At 45.8% G+C, this 17942-nt stretch overlaps 1 protein-coding gene across 6 annotated transcripts in view; it reads left to right on the forward strand.

Annotated features, from left to right (window-relative positions):
• Positions 1–17942, forward strand: part of HERC3 (HECT and RLD domain containing E3 ubiquitin protein ligase 3) — a 143157-nt gene that overhangs the window by 79826 nt on the left and 45389 nt on the right. For all 6 annotated transcript variants that reach the window (XM_054029124.1, XM_054029119.1, XM_054029121.1 and 3 more), the window contains 7 exons: positions 271–441; positions 1273–1416; positions 2852–3018; positions 4245–4311; positions 6244–6326; positions 14268–14451; positions 16310–16412. In XM_054029124.1, coding sequence (XP_053885099.1) covers positions 271–441; positions 1273–1416; positions 2852–3018; positions 4245–4311; positions 6244–6326; positions 14268–14451; positions 16310–16412 — 919 coding nt within the window. The remainder of the gene's footprint in view (positions 1–270; positions 442–1272; positions 1417–2851; positions 3019–4244; positions 4312–6243; positions 6327–14267; positions 14452–16309; positions 16413–17942) is intronic.

Consider the following 17942-nt stretch of genomic DNA (forward strand, 5'->3'; position numbering starts at 1 on the left):
GTATATTGAGGACTTCAGCCTCCTGGGAGGCAGTTTATTTATGAGCACTGTGCTGCTGTGAAGGGAGTATTTGTAGCGAATCCTCTGGGTCTCACCCTCAACAGTAATCAGATGGCTGTTGCTGGTGTAACAAGAAGCAGAAGGAAGGAATACCAAGGATTGGTCACAAACTAGTTGGTGGTGGTGGTACGACTGTCTCCACTCAAGAAATAAATAGTGCCAGGGTACCCTGCTTTTTTCAATCTCTCTCTTTTTTGTGCTGTTTTATAGGTGGCGATCAATGGAGCGAATTTGCAAAATGTTTTCATGCTTCTCACTCTGGAGCCTCTGCTGGCCAGAAGCCCTTTCCTAGTTCTTCACGTCCGCAGGAGCAACTTGGTTGGCGATGCTTTGAGGGAGCTGAGCATTCATTCAGATATTGATTTGAAAAAGCCTTTGAAAGTAAGATCCTTTGGGAGTTTTTTCCCTGATCTGCCTTATTTCCCTTGTGTCCTTCTCAATTCTCTTGGAAAACTGTTCCCCCCCAATCCCTGTCACCCACACATTGGGGTCATAATAAGGTATATGGACTCCACCACGGCTCTAACTAGTAGCAGGGCTTCATCTAACCAATGAGGGGATGCGTCTGCCTCCTTCCTGATCAGCAGGCTTTGTTGGGACTGGTTGGCTCAATACCTATGGGCTTCTCCCTCATTGTAAAAGGACCAGATAAAGGAAGCCATAGGGAGAGGTTTGGCATCCGCTGTGGAGGACTCCCTTGACGTGGCTACTGTATGTGTGTGGATGGGTGGGTGGGGAGGAGGATGTGAGACCAAAGCGAAAACAAACCCCAGAACAAGTATCTTGTTTTTATACAGTGTTAAGCAGTGTCTTTTTGCCATTTTGCAGGAAGAACTAGACTGGCTCACCTAATAATGAATGTGTTTTATGTCTGAGAAGATGCCTTAGAAGCCAACAGCTGCTGGTTTCAGTCCCCCTAACACTTGTGACCAGGAGAACTGACCTCCTACTTGTGGGGAGGGGCTGGGCTGTTACCTGAAGAGCAGCTTATTATTTGACTTTTCCTCCACCCTTCCCGCACAAAATGTTGAATCATCCATTAAAAAGAAAAAAGTCTTCTTCCCCTTTTTTCCCCCAGCACTGAAACAGTCCCATTGTTGACGTCGGCTTTGTATGCTACAGTTATTAATTTGCATGACCTGTGACTAAATCTGATGCCTCTAATCTACAGTCACATTTCGTATCTTGATCAGTTACCTGTTTTCACGGCAGGTGATCTTTGATGGCGAGGAGGCTGTTGATGCTGGAGGGGTCACAAAGGAATTCTTTCTCTTGTTGCTAAAAGAACTCCTGAATCCCATCTATGGAATGTTCACCTACTATCCAGAATCGAACCTGCTGTGGTTTTCAGATACGGTGAGGCACTGACCTGTTTGCATTGTTTGCACACACGTGCTGCAGCTACATTAAAGTTAGTGACAAAAGCTATGTGAGAGAAAGTCAGCTTCCTCTTGTTTTTTTCCCGTGATGCTAATTGATAAGTGTGGAGCAATTGAATGGTGTGTATTCATTGCTTGATTTGATAGTTTGGTGTCTCAGCCATAAACTGGGGATGTACAAAATCAGACTTCCAATCATAAGGATTTTACATTTCTGTGCATCCCCTGCTCTTCATATGATTGTAATCAATACAGTACAATATCTCATTTATGCATTGAGCTTTTTAATGTACAATGTCAGGGAGCCAGAATCTAACCATTAAAATAGCACAGTTACTCTGACTTGCCTACCTCTGCAAACAGTGTTTTGAGTGGTGTGGAATGAATGTCAGGTATTATACAAGAGACAGTTCACTCTCTCTTCTTGGCTGTAAAAGTGAAAATTGCATTGTTGGGTAGTTGTTGTAGTATGTGTGGTGCTTTTTTTAAATAATCTGATTATTTTTAAACTTGAAATTTTACAAGCGAGAAAACAGCACATTACGTTTTGTAACCCACAAATAACATTACACTGCAATTGTTAGCATTAACATTGTGAAAATAGCAAATCAGACGGTGCTAAGGATAATTGTAGTATACATCTCAGATGGTTGCGAAGTTTAAAAAATATGTGCAACACTCTTGTCACTGACGCACAAATCTCAAACCAAACAGCAATAAAGACGGACGCGAAATACAGCAATAGCTACTTGTGTGCTCCTGGATAACAATGCAGTTATGCAGGACTTTTAAATGAAAATAGGCTTTTTTGTTTGGATTGAAACATTGTCCTGCAGTATTTGGAATGGAAACATTGTGGCCTGGGGGATCTGGCTTTTCTTTTGTTAGGATCCAACTTGAGGGATGTGCAAAAGGAATAATAGATTAAAAGTAATTCGGCTGTAACAATCTAAGGTGGTGATTCAGCTGAGGCGCCAATCTTGCCATGAGCGCTGTGTGGACTGGGTGCTCATGGCAGGATTGGAGCCAACAAGTGATATTTTTACATCTGTCCCTCTTGAATATCTGGGGCCAGTTCACTAACAATAACATTATTAATAATGATTTACGGTACCATTTACTGGGTGGGAGGTGCTGTCGAAACAGTCTAGGAGCACAGGCTTGGCTCTGAGACGCTCACAGTCAAAGGCCAGATTTTCAAAAGAGCTCCGCGTCCGTTGAAGCAACCAACTGAAGTGGCTGCGTTTTCAGACAGGCTCCACATCTCTATGGGAGCTGCTAGGGGCTGAAAATCTGAGCCCAAATTGTGATGCTGCAATATGTGTATATCTACGGGGAGGGATATACATTGGTGTTCCATTAAGCTGCACAATGAATTTTGGTCTAACTGTGACTTCCCTATGTGTTTGAAGTGTTTTGTAGAGCACAACTGGTTTCACTTGATTGGCATAGTATGTGGACTTGCTATATACAACTTCACTGTGGTAGACCTCCATTTCCCGTTGGCGCTGTACAAAAAGTTATTGAATGTGAAGCCCTGCTTAGAAGACTTAAAGGAGCTGTCCCCTACGGAAGGAAGGTATAAGGCTGAAGGACTATCTAAGCTGCTGCTCTGACTTCTTCCCCTCCCAGTCCCCACAAGGTGTTCATCTGAGAACAACGTATGTTAAACTGGTTAATGTTAGTTAAATAAATTACCTGCTGACTTGATCAAGTAGTGAATTCTAGGGGCCCTGATCCACCAAAGCACTTAAGTACATGCTTTATTCTAAGCACCCGAGGAGTCCCATTGAAATCAGTGCTCCCCCTCACATGCATAAGTGGCTGACTGAATCTGGACCAGAGTGGAGTAGAGTAATGGGGGAGGCTGCTTGTCTTTTTGAGCTTTCAGCGGCAACGTGGGCATGTAGTGGGCTATAGGTGGGGGTTCAAGAGATCTGGGTTCTAGTCCCCGCTCAGCTGCTCGGTGACCTTGGACAAGTGACATCGCCTCTCTCTGCCTCTGTTTCCCCATTCCAACCTTGGTCTGACTCATCAGTTAAGACTGTAAATTCTCCACCGTACAAGCTCTGTCATCTGTTCATTGCTTGGCCCGATGGGTCGGAGCCACTGTGAGCGACCATGACGATAACCGGCTAGAAAGGCAATCAAATGTTAAGGAGGAATGGCTTCTCCTGGGCACAAGCAAACTGAAGAGTTACTCCCCGAGCATTGTTTTTTTCCTAGCTCTGACAGGTCGCAAGGTTCAGGTCACATGAGATTCTTGTTCTGATTATCGTCTGACATTGATTGCTATGTAATTTTCTTTAGCTCAGAGTTGAACAATGTTTAAAAAAAGAATTGATGGGGCAAAGCGAGGGGCCAGGAATATACAAGAGTCCTGCAGCCACATTTTGGGAGACATCAATGGGACTCTAAAAAAGGGGGCTATGGACGTTCCCCCCCCATTCCTCTTTCTGCAGCCCTCATGCCTATCTTGTGATCCTTCAGAGCTAGAAATCGAATGCTTTTTCCAAGCATTGGGCCACTAAACAGGATCCTTGTTCTAGTCAGACACAGACTAGATGGAGCATTTGTAGTGAGGCATTTATTCTATGTAGAACAAAGCACATGTGTATATGGGAATGCACGTCGTTGTGCTCCTTTACGCAACCCAGAATTTCTCTCTATCTTGTCCTGTTACTCTGACTTACATTATTTACTTTCACTGCTGGGGTTTTTCCCCTTAAACATAAAGCACAGACAGTATTGCCTCCTGGATGTCTGATTTGTCTCCTTCTCTTCCCTCCCCTGCCTGTCTCGTAGGAGTCTTCAGCAGCTTTTAGATTATCCTGGGGATGATGTAGAAGAAACGTTCTGCCTGAACTTTACAGTAAGGCAAATTACTACCATTTGTCAATGATGTGATTTGTTGTGTGGGTGCCTGCAGAGGCCATAGACGTGTGGGTGCTGTGGGTTAGACCCAAACATGGCCATAAAATCCATGCTGTATATTGCAGAAATGTTAAACTTCCTTGCAGGTATTCTACTGTCCTTGTGTATATGGTCAAGAAGACTGCACTGCTAAGTGGATTAAGGGGGTGCAGTTTTCAAAAGTGCCCAACTCCCATTTTCAGAAATGACGTAGGCACTTAGGAGCCTGTGTTTCAGTGACTTTCAGTGAGGTGTAGGCTCCAAAGTCCCTTTTGAAAATGGGACTTTGACTCCAAAGTCACTTGGTTGCTTTTGAAAATGTTACCCCATACCCATCTTTTTTTTTTTCTTTCCCTTCTCATAGACTTTAAGGTCAGAAGGGACCGTAATGATCATCTAGTCTGACCTCCTGCACACTTCTACCGTTCTGTTATTGGTAAACAGTGCAGACTCCTTTTGTGACTTCAAACATTTACAGTGAACAATATTTTACTATTGTGTCAGACCTTCTTTGAGACCAAATGCTGCACTCTATCACTAGGACACTGGCTTTGGCAGACTGAAATAGTGAGGCTCCAGAAGATTTTCTCCCAGCCAGTAAATGCAATCGATAGCCTCTGCAGTGGGGTGGAAATCCATGAGAATCTCTCTGGTTTCTCTGCCTGGGTCGCTCAGTCTGAAGACATGCGCCCAGAGGCACCTTGCTTACTTCAAAGTTACGATATGCTGGCAGGCCCCAAGTTGAAATGGTCTCGTCTGGAACAGGATGTTCTGGGTAGGCCCTAACTTTACAAGTAGGTGCTTATCACCTTCCTGTTTTATACAGAGTGTTTGGGGTGGAGATGGATGCATTAGTCCAACATCTGAGCACACCTGTTACTAGCGAGAAGACACAAAAGCTCCTTTCCCAAGGGGCTCTGATATGAGCTGATATGGCCAGGTATTGGGTTGAGTATTGTGAAGAAAGCCTTCCCACCTCAGTGTGCTCTGAGAACGCTACATTTCGTCTTGTTTGATAAGGGAGGGCTTTTAAAATAAAGCTGTCTTATAAATCTTGGCTCTAGAGCGAACCAATTCTGGGTCTAACACAGTCACACACAGGTCTGTGCTACCATTCAGGGTGAGGTCAGGAGGCTATAGCACTGATCGCATCCGCCTATAAAATGTACAGTTAAAATAATCTTGTATAACTTCCCCCAAGCTCTTTTGTGCCTGGTTTCAGGCAAAAGGACATCTTTACTGTTGTGTTGATGCCTTGAAATGGATTCATAATTTTCCCCAAATGGTCTGAAGGAGATCTGTTTTGTGCTGGCTGCCTAAAAATCTGGCCCATAATATTTTATCCATGAGACACTTTAAAATAATATAATTATGTATGGAGTGCCAATGTACCGCTGGCATTCTAGCTCTGTTATGAACGCAGACAAAAGTAGCACATCTGACTTATCAAGTGGTCTGGTAATCTATTGTGAGAGTAGATTAATGGAGTACCCTGCATTGCCATTATTCAAAGGGGATTTTGTTGGTTTCAATACACATGGCATTGGTTAAATGTAACTTTTAGCGGTTATCAAGCTCTTGTTTTTCAATATGCAATTGACTTAACAGGGTGGCTTTGTTCTCTTCCAGGTTTGCATTTGGGCTTGATTGCAAATCATGATCTAAGAGCAAATGTTGAGTATGAAAAATGATGCAAGCATAGAAGGGTGTCTGTGTATTTTTTGTTTCTCTCTAACTCATCGTAACTGTTTTTCCAGCCTCCTTCCCTCACTCTTTGTGTGTCAGTAGTTACGCAGTTTACCTGGAGCGAGTAAAAGAACCCTGCACCCATTCTGCAAGCTTGTATGGTGACACACAGAATGGGAAAACAACCTATTTTTTTTTAACATAGATATGCAGAGAAAGCTACGGCGTGACAGAGCAGAAGAAGCTAATACCAGAAGGAGACAAAATTACTGTGCAGAAGGACAATAGGTGAGTTACTATAATTGAGCAGTCATGGCAACTGAAATGCTTTTTGGTGATGTCTACGTCAGTGAACTCATGGGTGATAACGAACTGAGACAGGGGATAGATAGGTTAACACAGGGGAAGTGTCGGACCAGACTTTGAAAAGATGTCAGGACCCAGTGGGTCCCATTTCAGCACTTAAATAAGTGACCAGATTTTAAAAAGCGCTTAACTTCCTACCCCCATTGTTAAGGCCTGGTGCACGCCCCTCACCCCACCTCACCTGCACTCTCCCTATAAGGCCCTGTCTATCACTTAAGCCTTTAATGCAGCTGCTAATCTCCCTTTGCAACTGATTATGGGGGAGACCAAATCCGAAAACATGCATCAAGACTGGAACAGAAGACATAGACATCCATGTAAATGGCCCTTCCTAGGGCCTGAGCCAAAGATGATACTCGAAATAGTCTGTTCCAGGGTGGAGGGATTCTCTGCAGAGAAGGCTGCCATTCTGTCTGATACAGAAGCAGACATCGTATGCCTGCGAGAGAGAGAGAGAGAGAGAATAGCACCAAACATCCCTGGCATGCATATAAGTACGAATGCTGAATGCACCGTTTATGGAGCACAATACTTGCATGTCATAAAAGGCTGATGAAAAACACTGTTGTGAAAGACCATGGTATCATGGCTGAACTAGACCAAAAAGCAGTAGTTTCTGTTACATGTGAACAGTTTGCATGGCCAACTGACTTCCACTTGACAGAAAAAACATGCCTTTTCATAGGTGACTTCAACAGTCACCAGACCATCTGAGGACACCGCAGCAATGACAACCATGGGGAAGAAGTTTGGAAGTTGGCAGCAACAAACAACCTGACTCTGCGGTATGACCTCCCAGGACTAATACTCCTTCCAAAGTGCATGATGGAACAAGGGGATATTTCTAGCTCTTGCCACTTCTGAAAACACAGGTAACTTCAGAAGGGAGGTCATGGCAGCAATCCCAAGATCGTGGCGTAGGCCAGTGCAAGTCACAATAGAGGCTGAAGTACAACCCAGGAAAACAAAGTACCTGCCGAGATTCAACCTCACAAAGGCTGACTGGGAAGACTTTACCTCTGAATTGGATGAATCCATCTGTATTAGTACTCTGACACACGAGGACTCTGGAGAATTTGTCTTGCTGGTGTGGAAGACTGCCCAAAGAACATCCCGAGGGGATGTTGGACATTATATGTATGGTCTTTCAGAACAAACCCACCAACCATATAAAAGATATTCAGAATTGACGACTCGATGAAGAAACCATTGGGCTTGAGGAAATGCTTGTGAGAGAGATAAGAAAGGAGATGTGCGACTGCTGAAGGTAGATGGTTGAAACAACAAACCTGTGGCACAATAGCAAAAAAGCCTGAGCCACCCTTCGCAAGCGGAACCTGGATGGACAATGACCAAAGTGCACTGCCACAGTCTGTCCCAACCAAGTTACACACCAACGCATCTTAAATGGGAACCCAGCCCACAAAACACAGCGTGAAACAAAACAAATCAAGTGGGAGCCTCACTCACTCCTCACAGAAAGCAAATTCCACAGTGAGCAGCTCAGAGGAGCTCACGATAGCTATGAAAACTCTGAAATGTGTAAAGGCAGCTGCATGTGATGGTGTATCTAATGAACTATTACTACACCTAGGACACAAGAGCACAGAAGTATCTACCTGATTTCTTTAACTCTCTTGTAGGGAGACAGTGCAGATACCCAGGCTGTGGAGACAGATCAAAGTGGTTGCACTACTCAAACCACGTAAAGACCTTAACTATGCAAAGATTACTGTATTCTTACTGTATTACGCTGTGGCCAAATTGTAAACCTAACTTAGTAAATGGAAGATGGCTTTGAAGCCTGCAAAATTACAGAGGTAGTGTTTTATAGGTCTGTCAGCTGCTTATGACACTGTGAACCATTGTTCACTTCTTCTGAAATGGGCAAGAATTTAGAGCAATAATAAGATGGTCCAGGTCATCTCCTCTCTGCTCGAGAATCGATGTTTCTCTGTTGAGATGGATGGCTAGAAAAGTAAATGGTGAACTCAGCAGAATGTGTTGCCCCAAAGTTCAGTTCTAGCACCCTTGCTGTTTAATGTCTACACAAGTTACCAACCAGAATTCCCCAGTGTGTAAAGATTTATTTATGCAGATGATCTTTGCATTGCCACCCAATCGGAAAGATTTGAGGACATCAAGCACATTTTAACTGACTCCTTGTGCATATGTCAAGAATATTATTGCACGAAATCCCTGAATGTTAGTTTCAGCAAGATACAAGTGTGTGCCTTCTATCTGAAACACCATCAGACCAAGAGAAAAATCCAGATATCGAGGGATGGTACAATCTTTGAGCATTATAAATATCCATTGTACCTTGGGGGGTCACATTAGACTGAATGTTGACATACAAAGAAGTTGAAAAAGGAAAGTGAACTCCAGGATCTGTGTACTTCAAAAAAATTGCGTATACAAAATAGGGAGCTAGTCCCAAAACACTCTGAGCAACCAGTGTTGCCTTGTGTTACTCATTTGAACAGTTCTGTACACCATTATGGTCACACTTGAGCCATGCACACAAAATTGATACTGATCTCAGTCAATCCTGTGGGATCATCACAGGGACTTTGAAACTGACGTCTACACTGCCTTGCGGTGATTGCACCACCATCAGTGAGCTCAATGCTTTCAGTAGGAAGGCAAGAGAGACAAAAACAGATGCATGATCCAGGACACTCATTGTATGGACACATTCCACCACCCAAGAGGCTGACGCCCAGAAAGAGCTTTGCCTCTGAAAATTCCTCACCACAAAATACCACAGTGGAAGGCTACAGAATAACAAAATGATGAGAGAGGCTAATGATCCTGGAGAACCTGGCTCCTTCAGAACAACTGCCCTCACACACTGTCCTAGAAGGAGAATGCTGGTATGCTCTAAACTGAGTAAGAGCTGGAGCGGCAAAGATTGGTGACAGTATGACCAAGTGGAAGCTGAGGAAGGACCCCAAATGTGAATGCAGAGAGCAAACACGGAGAGCCTAAGGCAGTGCCCTCTGTCAAGATCTTCCACCCCTGAGGTACTGCTTGAGATAAGCAATAAGATCAGGTCTTGGTTGTGGTTTTGGAGCTAGATGATGATGATGAGCTGCTTATGTAGTGTATAGGGCACTGAGTAGTCACTCCACAAATGGTGATTTTCACCCTTTGAGATTTTGCAGGACAGATACTGTACATGACAGTAAATTTACTGAATGAGGTTAAGACCAGCAGACTTACTGTTAACTCTTTGAAGCAGAAGCCATCTATTTTTATGCATATCTGATACAGTGGGGCCTTGATCAGGAGCCGTAGGTGCTACAACACAAATAGTAATTAACTCCTTTCAACTTGAACCAGCTCCTTGGGTTGGAACCAACACACCTACCTTTTTTCTTTTTTTCAGCTATTAAACTGTTTTCTTCTCTTAATCCTGTAATCGGATTTTTACAAAGACCGTTTTTACTGGAAACTGCACATAATTCTTTTTGTGATAGTGAAACAGTGTGATTCAGTGACTACTCGGTAGCATGTCTTGGGATTGGCATTGGAAATCTTCAAGAAGTTGGCAAACTTGATGAAGTCCTTTTCTTCTAATCTGATTATGTAAAAAAGAGTTCTGATTGTTTCTCAAAGAGTTGGGAAGCAGAATCTGTAGCCCCAAGACTGGTGTAATGAAAGAGTTGTCTGTAGGCTGACTTTTAGTAACCACTATAACAAACATCTTAGGGTATGTCATCACTAGAGCAAAAGTGTGTTTTTTATCTCAAGATGACTTTGCCGCTGTAAAATCCTAATGGAGACCAGGCACAGTAGTGTTTATCTCCAAGTAGCTGAGGTCAACCCTGGGTGTGGGTGCTGTAGGGTTGACCTGGGTCCACTACACTGAAGTAAAAAAAAAAATCCATGCCTTGTGTCCACTGGGATGTAAATAACACACCTTTCTGCAGTGAAGACAAAACCTTAGGACACGTCTACCCTGGGGAAAGAAGAGTATATGTTAGCTTGGCCTAGGGTAAAGCACAAATGGTTGTAGCCTGAAACAAACATTTGGGGAGTGTCCAATTGAGTCTTTGTAAATGTGTTAATGAACTGGAGGTTGAAAAACCCTAGAGAAGGAGGAGCCTAGACTAGACTTTAGCTCAATCAGTTTAGCAAATGATGAAGTAGAACTGTTTTCTCTTGACTAGAATTCTGAAGGTATAGATTGTGCTAGAAAACCTGAGCTAGCATCTAAATTCTAGTCTAGACAAAGCCTAACTGGCCACCCATAGTCACCTGTCATCACTACTGGTTAGTTTGCCCCTTGGACTGCCCCTCATTGTTGAAAATTCATTTAGATCCACTTGTTTCCACCTTCCCAGGGTAAATAACGCTTCTTGCCCATTATTGTTCCAAATACCACACCAACATGCCCCTCGGAGTGCAGATGAAACAGGATTTGGTTAACCAGTGACTCTTCAGGGTTTCATTGCTTGATGGTTTTCCCCTCCATTCCTCTGTGCTCTGGAGGCAGTGAGACAGATCTGCTGCACTTCCCTATCCCAATAAGCTGCTGAATGTACACCTTTAAGTATTTCATACTTCAGTACTGTTTACTTGGATATTGGTATACTGGATAGGTGTATAATTTTAAGGAAAAGTAAACTGTGAAGTGTCTGCAGCGTTCCCTTCTCAGAATTGCCACGTAGGATTTTACATCAAAATAACAATGTTCCAGATAATGTTCATATAAACAACTTCTGTTGAAGCCACAAAGGCAGAAAACAGATCAGTGTTTAGTGTCTTGACATTATCGGTGGGAATTTCCCCCAGTCAACTGTCAAGAAAACAATAATAAAAGACGTACACTGGATAACAAAATTTCCCTCCCCCTGCCTCCTTATTTCAGGTTTTCATGTCTCTCTCTGTTGTTTCCTTTCTTAATTTCTCACATTTCCCTTGCGCATGGTACCCAAGAGCATATATAAGAATCTCTTTCTCCCACTCTTTGGGAGGTCACTGTTTTGTTTTTTGATTGTGTCCTGCTTTCTGTCTATTGGACTCTGCTCCGTTTCCTGACTCGCTTAGCAAGCGAACAATAGTGTGAACTGTTACCAAATGTCATGCAGAAACAACTGCTGGAAGAATTCGGGGAAGTCACGTCCATCCACATCCCAAAGAGCAGCCCACAGACCAGCTTTAGGAGGTCTCTGAGTTTGCCATATTACTGTAGGGCTAATACACGGCAATGTACCGAAAACAGTTTTAAAGGGAAATATTGCTGGGACTTTGCATGAATAATGTTCGTGTGAAATTAGGCATTTGTGTAATATCCTGGTCAAAGTGTAGTGCGGAGAGGGAGGAGGGTGGAGAATAAATGTGCCCTTAGCAAGAGGTGGAGGAGTCATAATGAGGCCTGGCGCAAGATTCTGGCTTTTGGTGCCAAAGGCTACAGGACATTGTGTTTTATTCCAGTATTGTTCTTGACCACCCCCAAAGCAAAACAGTGTAGTTCTTGTAGTCCGGGAGAAGCCTGCTACTTCTTGCCAAGCTCTGTCAGGGCTGGTTTGCATAGTTTTTTGCACCAATTGAACGCTAAGAAAACCATTTCCCTCAAATTGGTATAACTCCTTTGTTGTGTGGACCCAGTTATACCCTATCAAAGTGCTTATAACACGCTATACCCTTATACGCACATTGACACCAGTATAACTGCATCCACAGTAGGGCTGTACCACTTTAACTCCATCGGCAGCGGACTGCACTCAGCCACGTTCGGACAACGCACGGAAGGTGTGGCTATCTCCTCCACAAGTGGACAATCAAAGAATCAACAAATTGTGACTCACCATGGACAACTATCCCATTCACATGTACAGTGGGGGACCCACCCAGCTATCCATGAAAGCATTAGATTGGCTTTTGAATCTCAAGATTCAACTATAATCATCCCAGCCAATTGCTTTTCAAATGCCATATGAAAGAAGAGGATGACTCCATTGGGTTGTTTACCAATTTAGTAAGCTGGAGCAAAAACTGTATGTAGAAATACCCTAATATTTTATTCTAATCCAGGGATCGGCAAGCTTCAGCACGCGGCCCATCAGTGTAATCCGCTGGCGGGCTGCAGGACATTTTGTTTATGTTGACCATCTGCAGGCACGCCCCCACACAGCTCCCAGTGGCCGCGGTTTGCCGTTCCTGGCCAATGGGAGCTGCAGGAAGTGGCGCTGGCTGCAGGGATGTTCTGGCCGCTGCTTCCCACAGCTCCCATTGGCTGGGAGTGGTGAACTGCAGCCATTGGAAGCTCTGGGGGTCCGTGCCTGCGGATGGTCAACGTAAACCAAATGTCTTGCAGCCCGCCTGACGGGCCATATGCTGAAGGTTGCCGACCCCAGTTCTAAACTTTTCTAGATGAGCCTTCTCTTAATTTAATCCTTAGGTAGAAACCATGGCACCCTCTACTGGCAGTCTCCAATATTGCATGAGTTCACTTAACCATACAGTATTAGTATATTTTAAATGAAGAAAGTCTCACATGCATTTGTAGGAATAAACACTTCAACTGAGTCACTTCTTTCACCCGTCCTGGCCCTCTGTGTAAATTAGAGGAACGTCAGGGCTGCTTTTAACTTCAACCCTGCTTCCCAGGGTCCCCTATGAGTTCTTAAAAAGCCAGAAATAGCTGTAGCACGGGGCACTTGATCCACAACATCCTCCTGCCCTCAGCCCTCCTACTTCTTCCTCCAGTCCACCCTCAGCATACCCCATAAGTTAGGCGTGGAAGCAGGGCTGGCACACAGCTCTGACACCAGTTCTGCATTGACCATGGAGGCCCTTGTGCCAAGGATATTCTCAGGGAGCAATTTCTAGCTCTTTCGGAGCTCCTTTACACTGCCAGAGTGGATCTCCGTGTAACTAAGAATCAGGTCCTTTGCCTTTCGCTGTTTTCTGTCCGTTACTCGGGTTAGCTGTTACTGGGAGGTATCTGACTCTAGAATTTCCTTGTATCTTTTTCCTTCACAGCCCTCAGCACACACAGCACCTGTGTTAATGGGAAAGAGAGGGAAGTTATTGTAGGTTTAGACCAAGGCTTTCTAAAACAGGCCCTCCTCTGAAGGCCAGTGAGCTCTGTCCAACAGGTGCCTAAATATAGACTTCTTAGGCTCTTCTTTTTGAAAATCTTGGCCAGGGTCTCTGTCCCTTTGGTTTGACTCCCAGTTCTCAGGGCATCAGGAAGCAGCAGGTCAGTGTAGAGAAAGCAGGAAATGCAGTGCTGAGTGATTTCCCCTCTCCCGCCCCTGTTCCTTAGTCACTTTACTGGATGGCTGAAAGGAGCAGTAAGTTATTTCATGCACGTCTTAAACATAGGGCTGGGAGAGCTGTGCTGAGGGGCTGGTGTGTCCTATGGAGACCTAATGCTGACTTCCGCTTCCGTGGAACATCAGCTGTAATGTGCACAGCCAAGGAAAGGACTCCACACCTCAGCAGCTCCCAAAGGCTCAGCTGACTCCTAGCCCTCGATGCTCTGCCCTGGAGTGGGTTTGTATTCAGAAGGCACAGCATGTGCTATCTGAGGAGCTCTCCACTGCCATTGGGTCAAACAGGCCCTCGATGCCACTTGCTCTTTTGACTCTTTACACTCGTGTGTACCCTTACCAGAGAGGCCTTCAGACATGGGGCGGACTGGAAGCATTTCACTCCAGCCTCCTGAACAGCATGTCCATTTTATTCATAATACACAGGAGTCCCCTTTTTAAACCTGACTGAGCGTGTGTCCCCCTATAGCTTCCAGCCCACCGCGTGAACGGTCACTTCCGGACAGTTTTAGTAAACCCCAGCAATGTGAATAACAATATTTTCTCTCTCTCCCCTATCCTTCTCTCAATACACCAGGCAGGAATTTGTTGAGGCTTACTTGAATTACATCTTCAATCTCTCAGTCCATGAGTGGTATATCGCTTTCTCCACCGGCTTCCTGAAGGTGTGTGGTGGGAAGGTCCTGGAACTCTTCCAGCCCTCAGAGCTGAGGGCCATGATAGTAGGGAACAGCAACTACAACTGGGAGGAACTGGAAGAGGTAAGCTGCCATGGAGCATCTTTTCTGTTTGTCTTCATGGGCACAGAAACCAGTAAGAATGGTCCAGTGGTTGGGGCGCTAGTCTGGTTCCTCAATCTGACACAGATTTTGTGTGTGACCTTGGGCTTGTCATATTGCTGTCTTAATTCCACATCTGTAAAATGTGGGTAATAGCACTCCTCTGCCTCACAATCGGTGTTGGAAGGAGAAACCCATTGAAGATTGTGAGGTGCTCAGATATGGTGGTAATAGGGGCCACATTAGTACCTAGAAGATAGTTTATCATATGGGTAGTATTAAATATGTCCATGATCTGGACACTGGGTGCCCACTGCTAAGGGTTGGGATGGGATAGAGCCCTCAACCTCTTATGGGAACTTCCTCTTGTCTCCTCACTAGAGCACCGTCTCCTGAGTCCCTTGAAAGTCATATTGCCAGTAAGCTTTCCTGCCACTAACAAAGGAAGGCAGGAAGAGAAGGATTTGCACTATCTTTGGTTAAGGGGAAGTCTGGATTCAGTGGAGGATATGAACACAGCATAGCTGGTCCCTCTCTCAGGGGGAAATTCACCCTGGGGCAGAGAGGGCAGCAGAAGGCCAAGAGCTCGAGTGGAACTCAAGGAGTACTCAGGGCTTGTGCTGCCCCTCTGCATGAGGGTGAATTGTACCCTCTAAATACAAGCATGTAATCTAGTTTCTTTCCCCATTCCACACCTTATAAGTAGTGCTGGGCTTGTACTGTAGAACAGTGGTTTTCAAACTGTGGGTCACGACCCAGTACTGGGTCGTGGAATGTAAGACACTGGGTCGCGACGGCTCTGGTCATCACCACCAACCAGGCCGTTAAAAGTCCCGTTGGTGGTGCTGCCTAGCTAAGGCAGGCTAGTCCCTATCTGTTCTGACACTGCGCTGTGCCTCAGAAGCGGTCAGCAGCAGCTCCGGCTTCTAGGTGGGGATGCCACTGGGCTCCGCGCACTGCCCCCACACTGAGCACTGGCTCCACACCGGGAACTGGCCGATGGGAGCTGGGGGGTGGGGGGGGCGGTCCCCATGGGCGAGAGCCACGCGTTGGCGCTTGCGCACCTCCGCCTAGGAGCTGGACGTGCTGCTGGCCGCTTCCGGGGTACAGCATGGTCCACAGTGCCAGAACAGGCAGGAAGCCTGCCTTAGCACCCCTGCTGCACCACTGACTGGGAGCCACCCGAAGTAAGCCCATGCCCCAATCCCGTGCCCCAATCCCCTGCCCTGAGCCCCCCCCCCAACCTGGAGCCCCTTCCTGCACTCCAAATCCCTCATCCCTGGTCCCATCCCAGAGTCTGCACCCCCAGCCCAAAGCCCTGACCCTCTCCCGCACCCCAATCCCCTGCCCCAGCCCTGAGGCCCCCCAAACCTGGAGCCCCCTCCTGCACTCCAAACCCCTCATTCCCAGCCCCACCCCAGAGCCTGCACCCCCAACCTAGAGCCCTGATCCCAACCCCCTGCCCCAGCCCAGAGCCCCCTCCCACACCCTGAACCCCTCATTCCTGGCCCCACCCCGCAGCCCTCACCCCTGCACCCCAACCCTCTGCCCCAGCCCTGAGTCCCTCCCACACCCCAAACCCCTCATCCCCAGCTCCATTGAGTCATGGGCATCAACAATTTTCTTCAACTGGGTCGCCAGAAAAAAAATTTGAAAACCACTGCTGTAGACAATAAATTATCAGGCATGGTATTGTTAGTATATCAGCAGGTATTCTTGGATTTCTAAACTGTGCTTTTTATTAATTAAATACCTCCTGCTTAGGATTCTAAGGAAGCGGAAGTTAGTTGTGGGCCATCACTTTCTCTCATAAGAAAAAAGTTTGTGCCTCTTTTAACAGTGTGCCATCTACAAGGGGGACTACTCCGCTACACACCCAACAGTGAGAATGTTCTGGGAAATCTTTCATGAATTTCCCTTGGAAAAGAAGAAGAAATTTCTTTGTAAGTATCTTGCAGTGGTATTAGCCACGTCTTGAAATTGTAGAGCCAGATTTGAACCTCAGCTATATTGGTGAAATCTCGAGTAGCTGCACTGACTCTTGCTGCACAATCAAAGCGGAAAGGTTAGTGTCTAAATAAGAACTACTAGCCAGAATAGCTTTTGTCTTTCTCCTCCTGTTCCTTTTCTCTCCCATGTTAAGTTTGGCACTAAAGATCCCTGTAGTCCAGTGGTTCTCAAACTTATTTGGCTATGCCCCCACTTCCTTGTGTCTTAAGTCGCTTACGCTCCCGCCCTCCCCCTCCCCCTCCCCCGTACATGTGTCGCCACCCAGCTCTGAAGGCAGCACCGTGCCAGCAGCAGCACAGAAGTAAGGGTGGCAATTTGAAAAGTGGTATTTGTCAATATCACTTTTCAGAGCCAATTTTGCATGCCATTGCCACCTTTACTTCTGTGCTGCTGCCCCCCCGAAGCTGCCCGCTGGAGCCATGCCGCCGCCTCCTGGTGAGGGATTGGGCAGGGGAGGGGAAAGGAGAGCCCGAGCCCAGGCAGTGGGGTTCTGACTGTGCTTCCCCTTTATCCCATCCCCCCCACCTCCCAAGTGTGCATGGCCCTTCTACACAAGTCCCAGACATCCAGGGCTGACAGCTGGAGCTCTTAAAAAGAAAAGAAAAAAGGCACACAGCTCACCCCTCCCTTGACACATTCCCAAGGAAGGCATGGAAAATACAAAAAGTAGTAATTTCTCTGTGGTGGGAAGTATAATGCCGCTATGTTCCCGTTGCATACCGCGTAAGTACCCTGCTTTGGCAGGGGAAGCCAAAGCTGCAAATAGCTTACCAAAGCTTTCAGTCCTGGTCAGCATGGACTTTCAAGTGAACTCAGTGACCTTAACCATGATCAAGGAACTTTGGATGTTGGCCCATCCCTGAAAATCCTTCCATTAAACGTTCCATTCTCTAGTCCCTAACGTTGAAACGTAACACAGTTGTAATCTGCCTCCAGGAGACACGTCATCTCTCTTTCTGCCAGCTGCCTTAACATCAAAGGTTATGACCTTTAGAGTGACTTTCGGCATAGTAAATATGCTGTGCTGCCTATATTAGAGCCAATCTTGCTGGCACGGAGCCACTCCCATCTAATTCAGACCTCTGTGATACTGTGAGCGTTGGTCATTTCAGAGTGGCAAATGTGTACAAGTCACCCGGCCTACTCCAGGCTCTTGGGGGGTCCCACACCCTACCATCTATGTTGGAGACTTTACTAGCCACTGGGATACAGATAGTCTGATCAAAATGGAGTTGACTTTTTTGACTGAGTCTCACTCCATGACCTTCACCTCATCCATGATCCAGAACAACAGGGTACTTTTCATTCTGCCAGATGGAAACAAGACTACTTCCCTGGCCTCACCTGGATCATCAGTACAGGCAGTCATTCATTTCAAGCTGTAAGCAGTGTATTGAAAAACTTTCCACACCTGATAAATGTTACAAATGCGGATAAGGACAAAATGTTTGACGGAGAGGTGA

The sequence above is a fragment of the Malaclemys terrapin genome, chromosome 5, assembly GCF_027887155.1.
Source record: "Malaclemys terrapin pileata isolate rMalTer1 chromosome 5, rMalTer1.hap1, whole genome shotgun sequence".
Taxonomy (NCBI): Eukaryota; Metazoa; Chordata; order Testudines; family Emydidae; genus Malaclemys; species Malaclemys terrapin.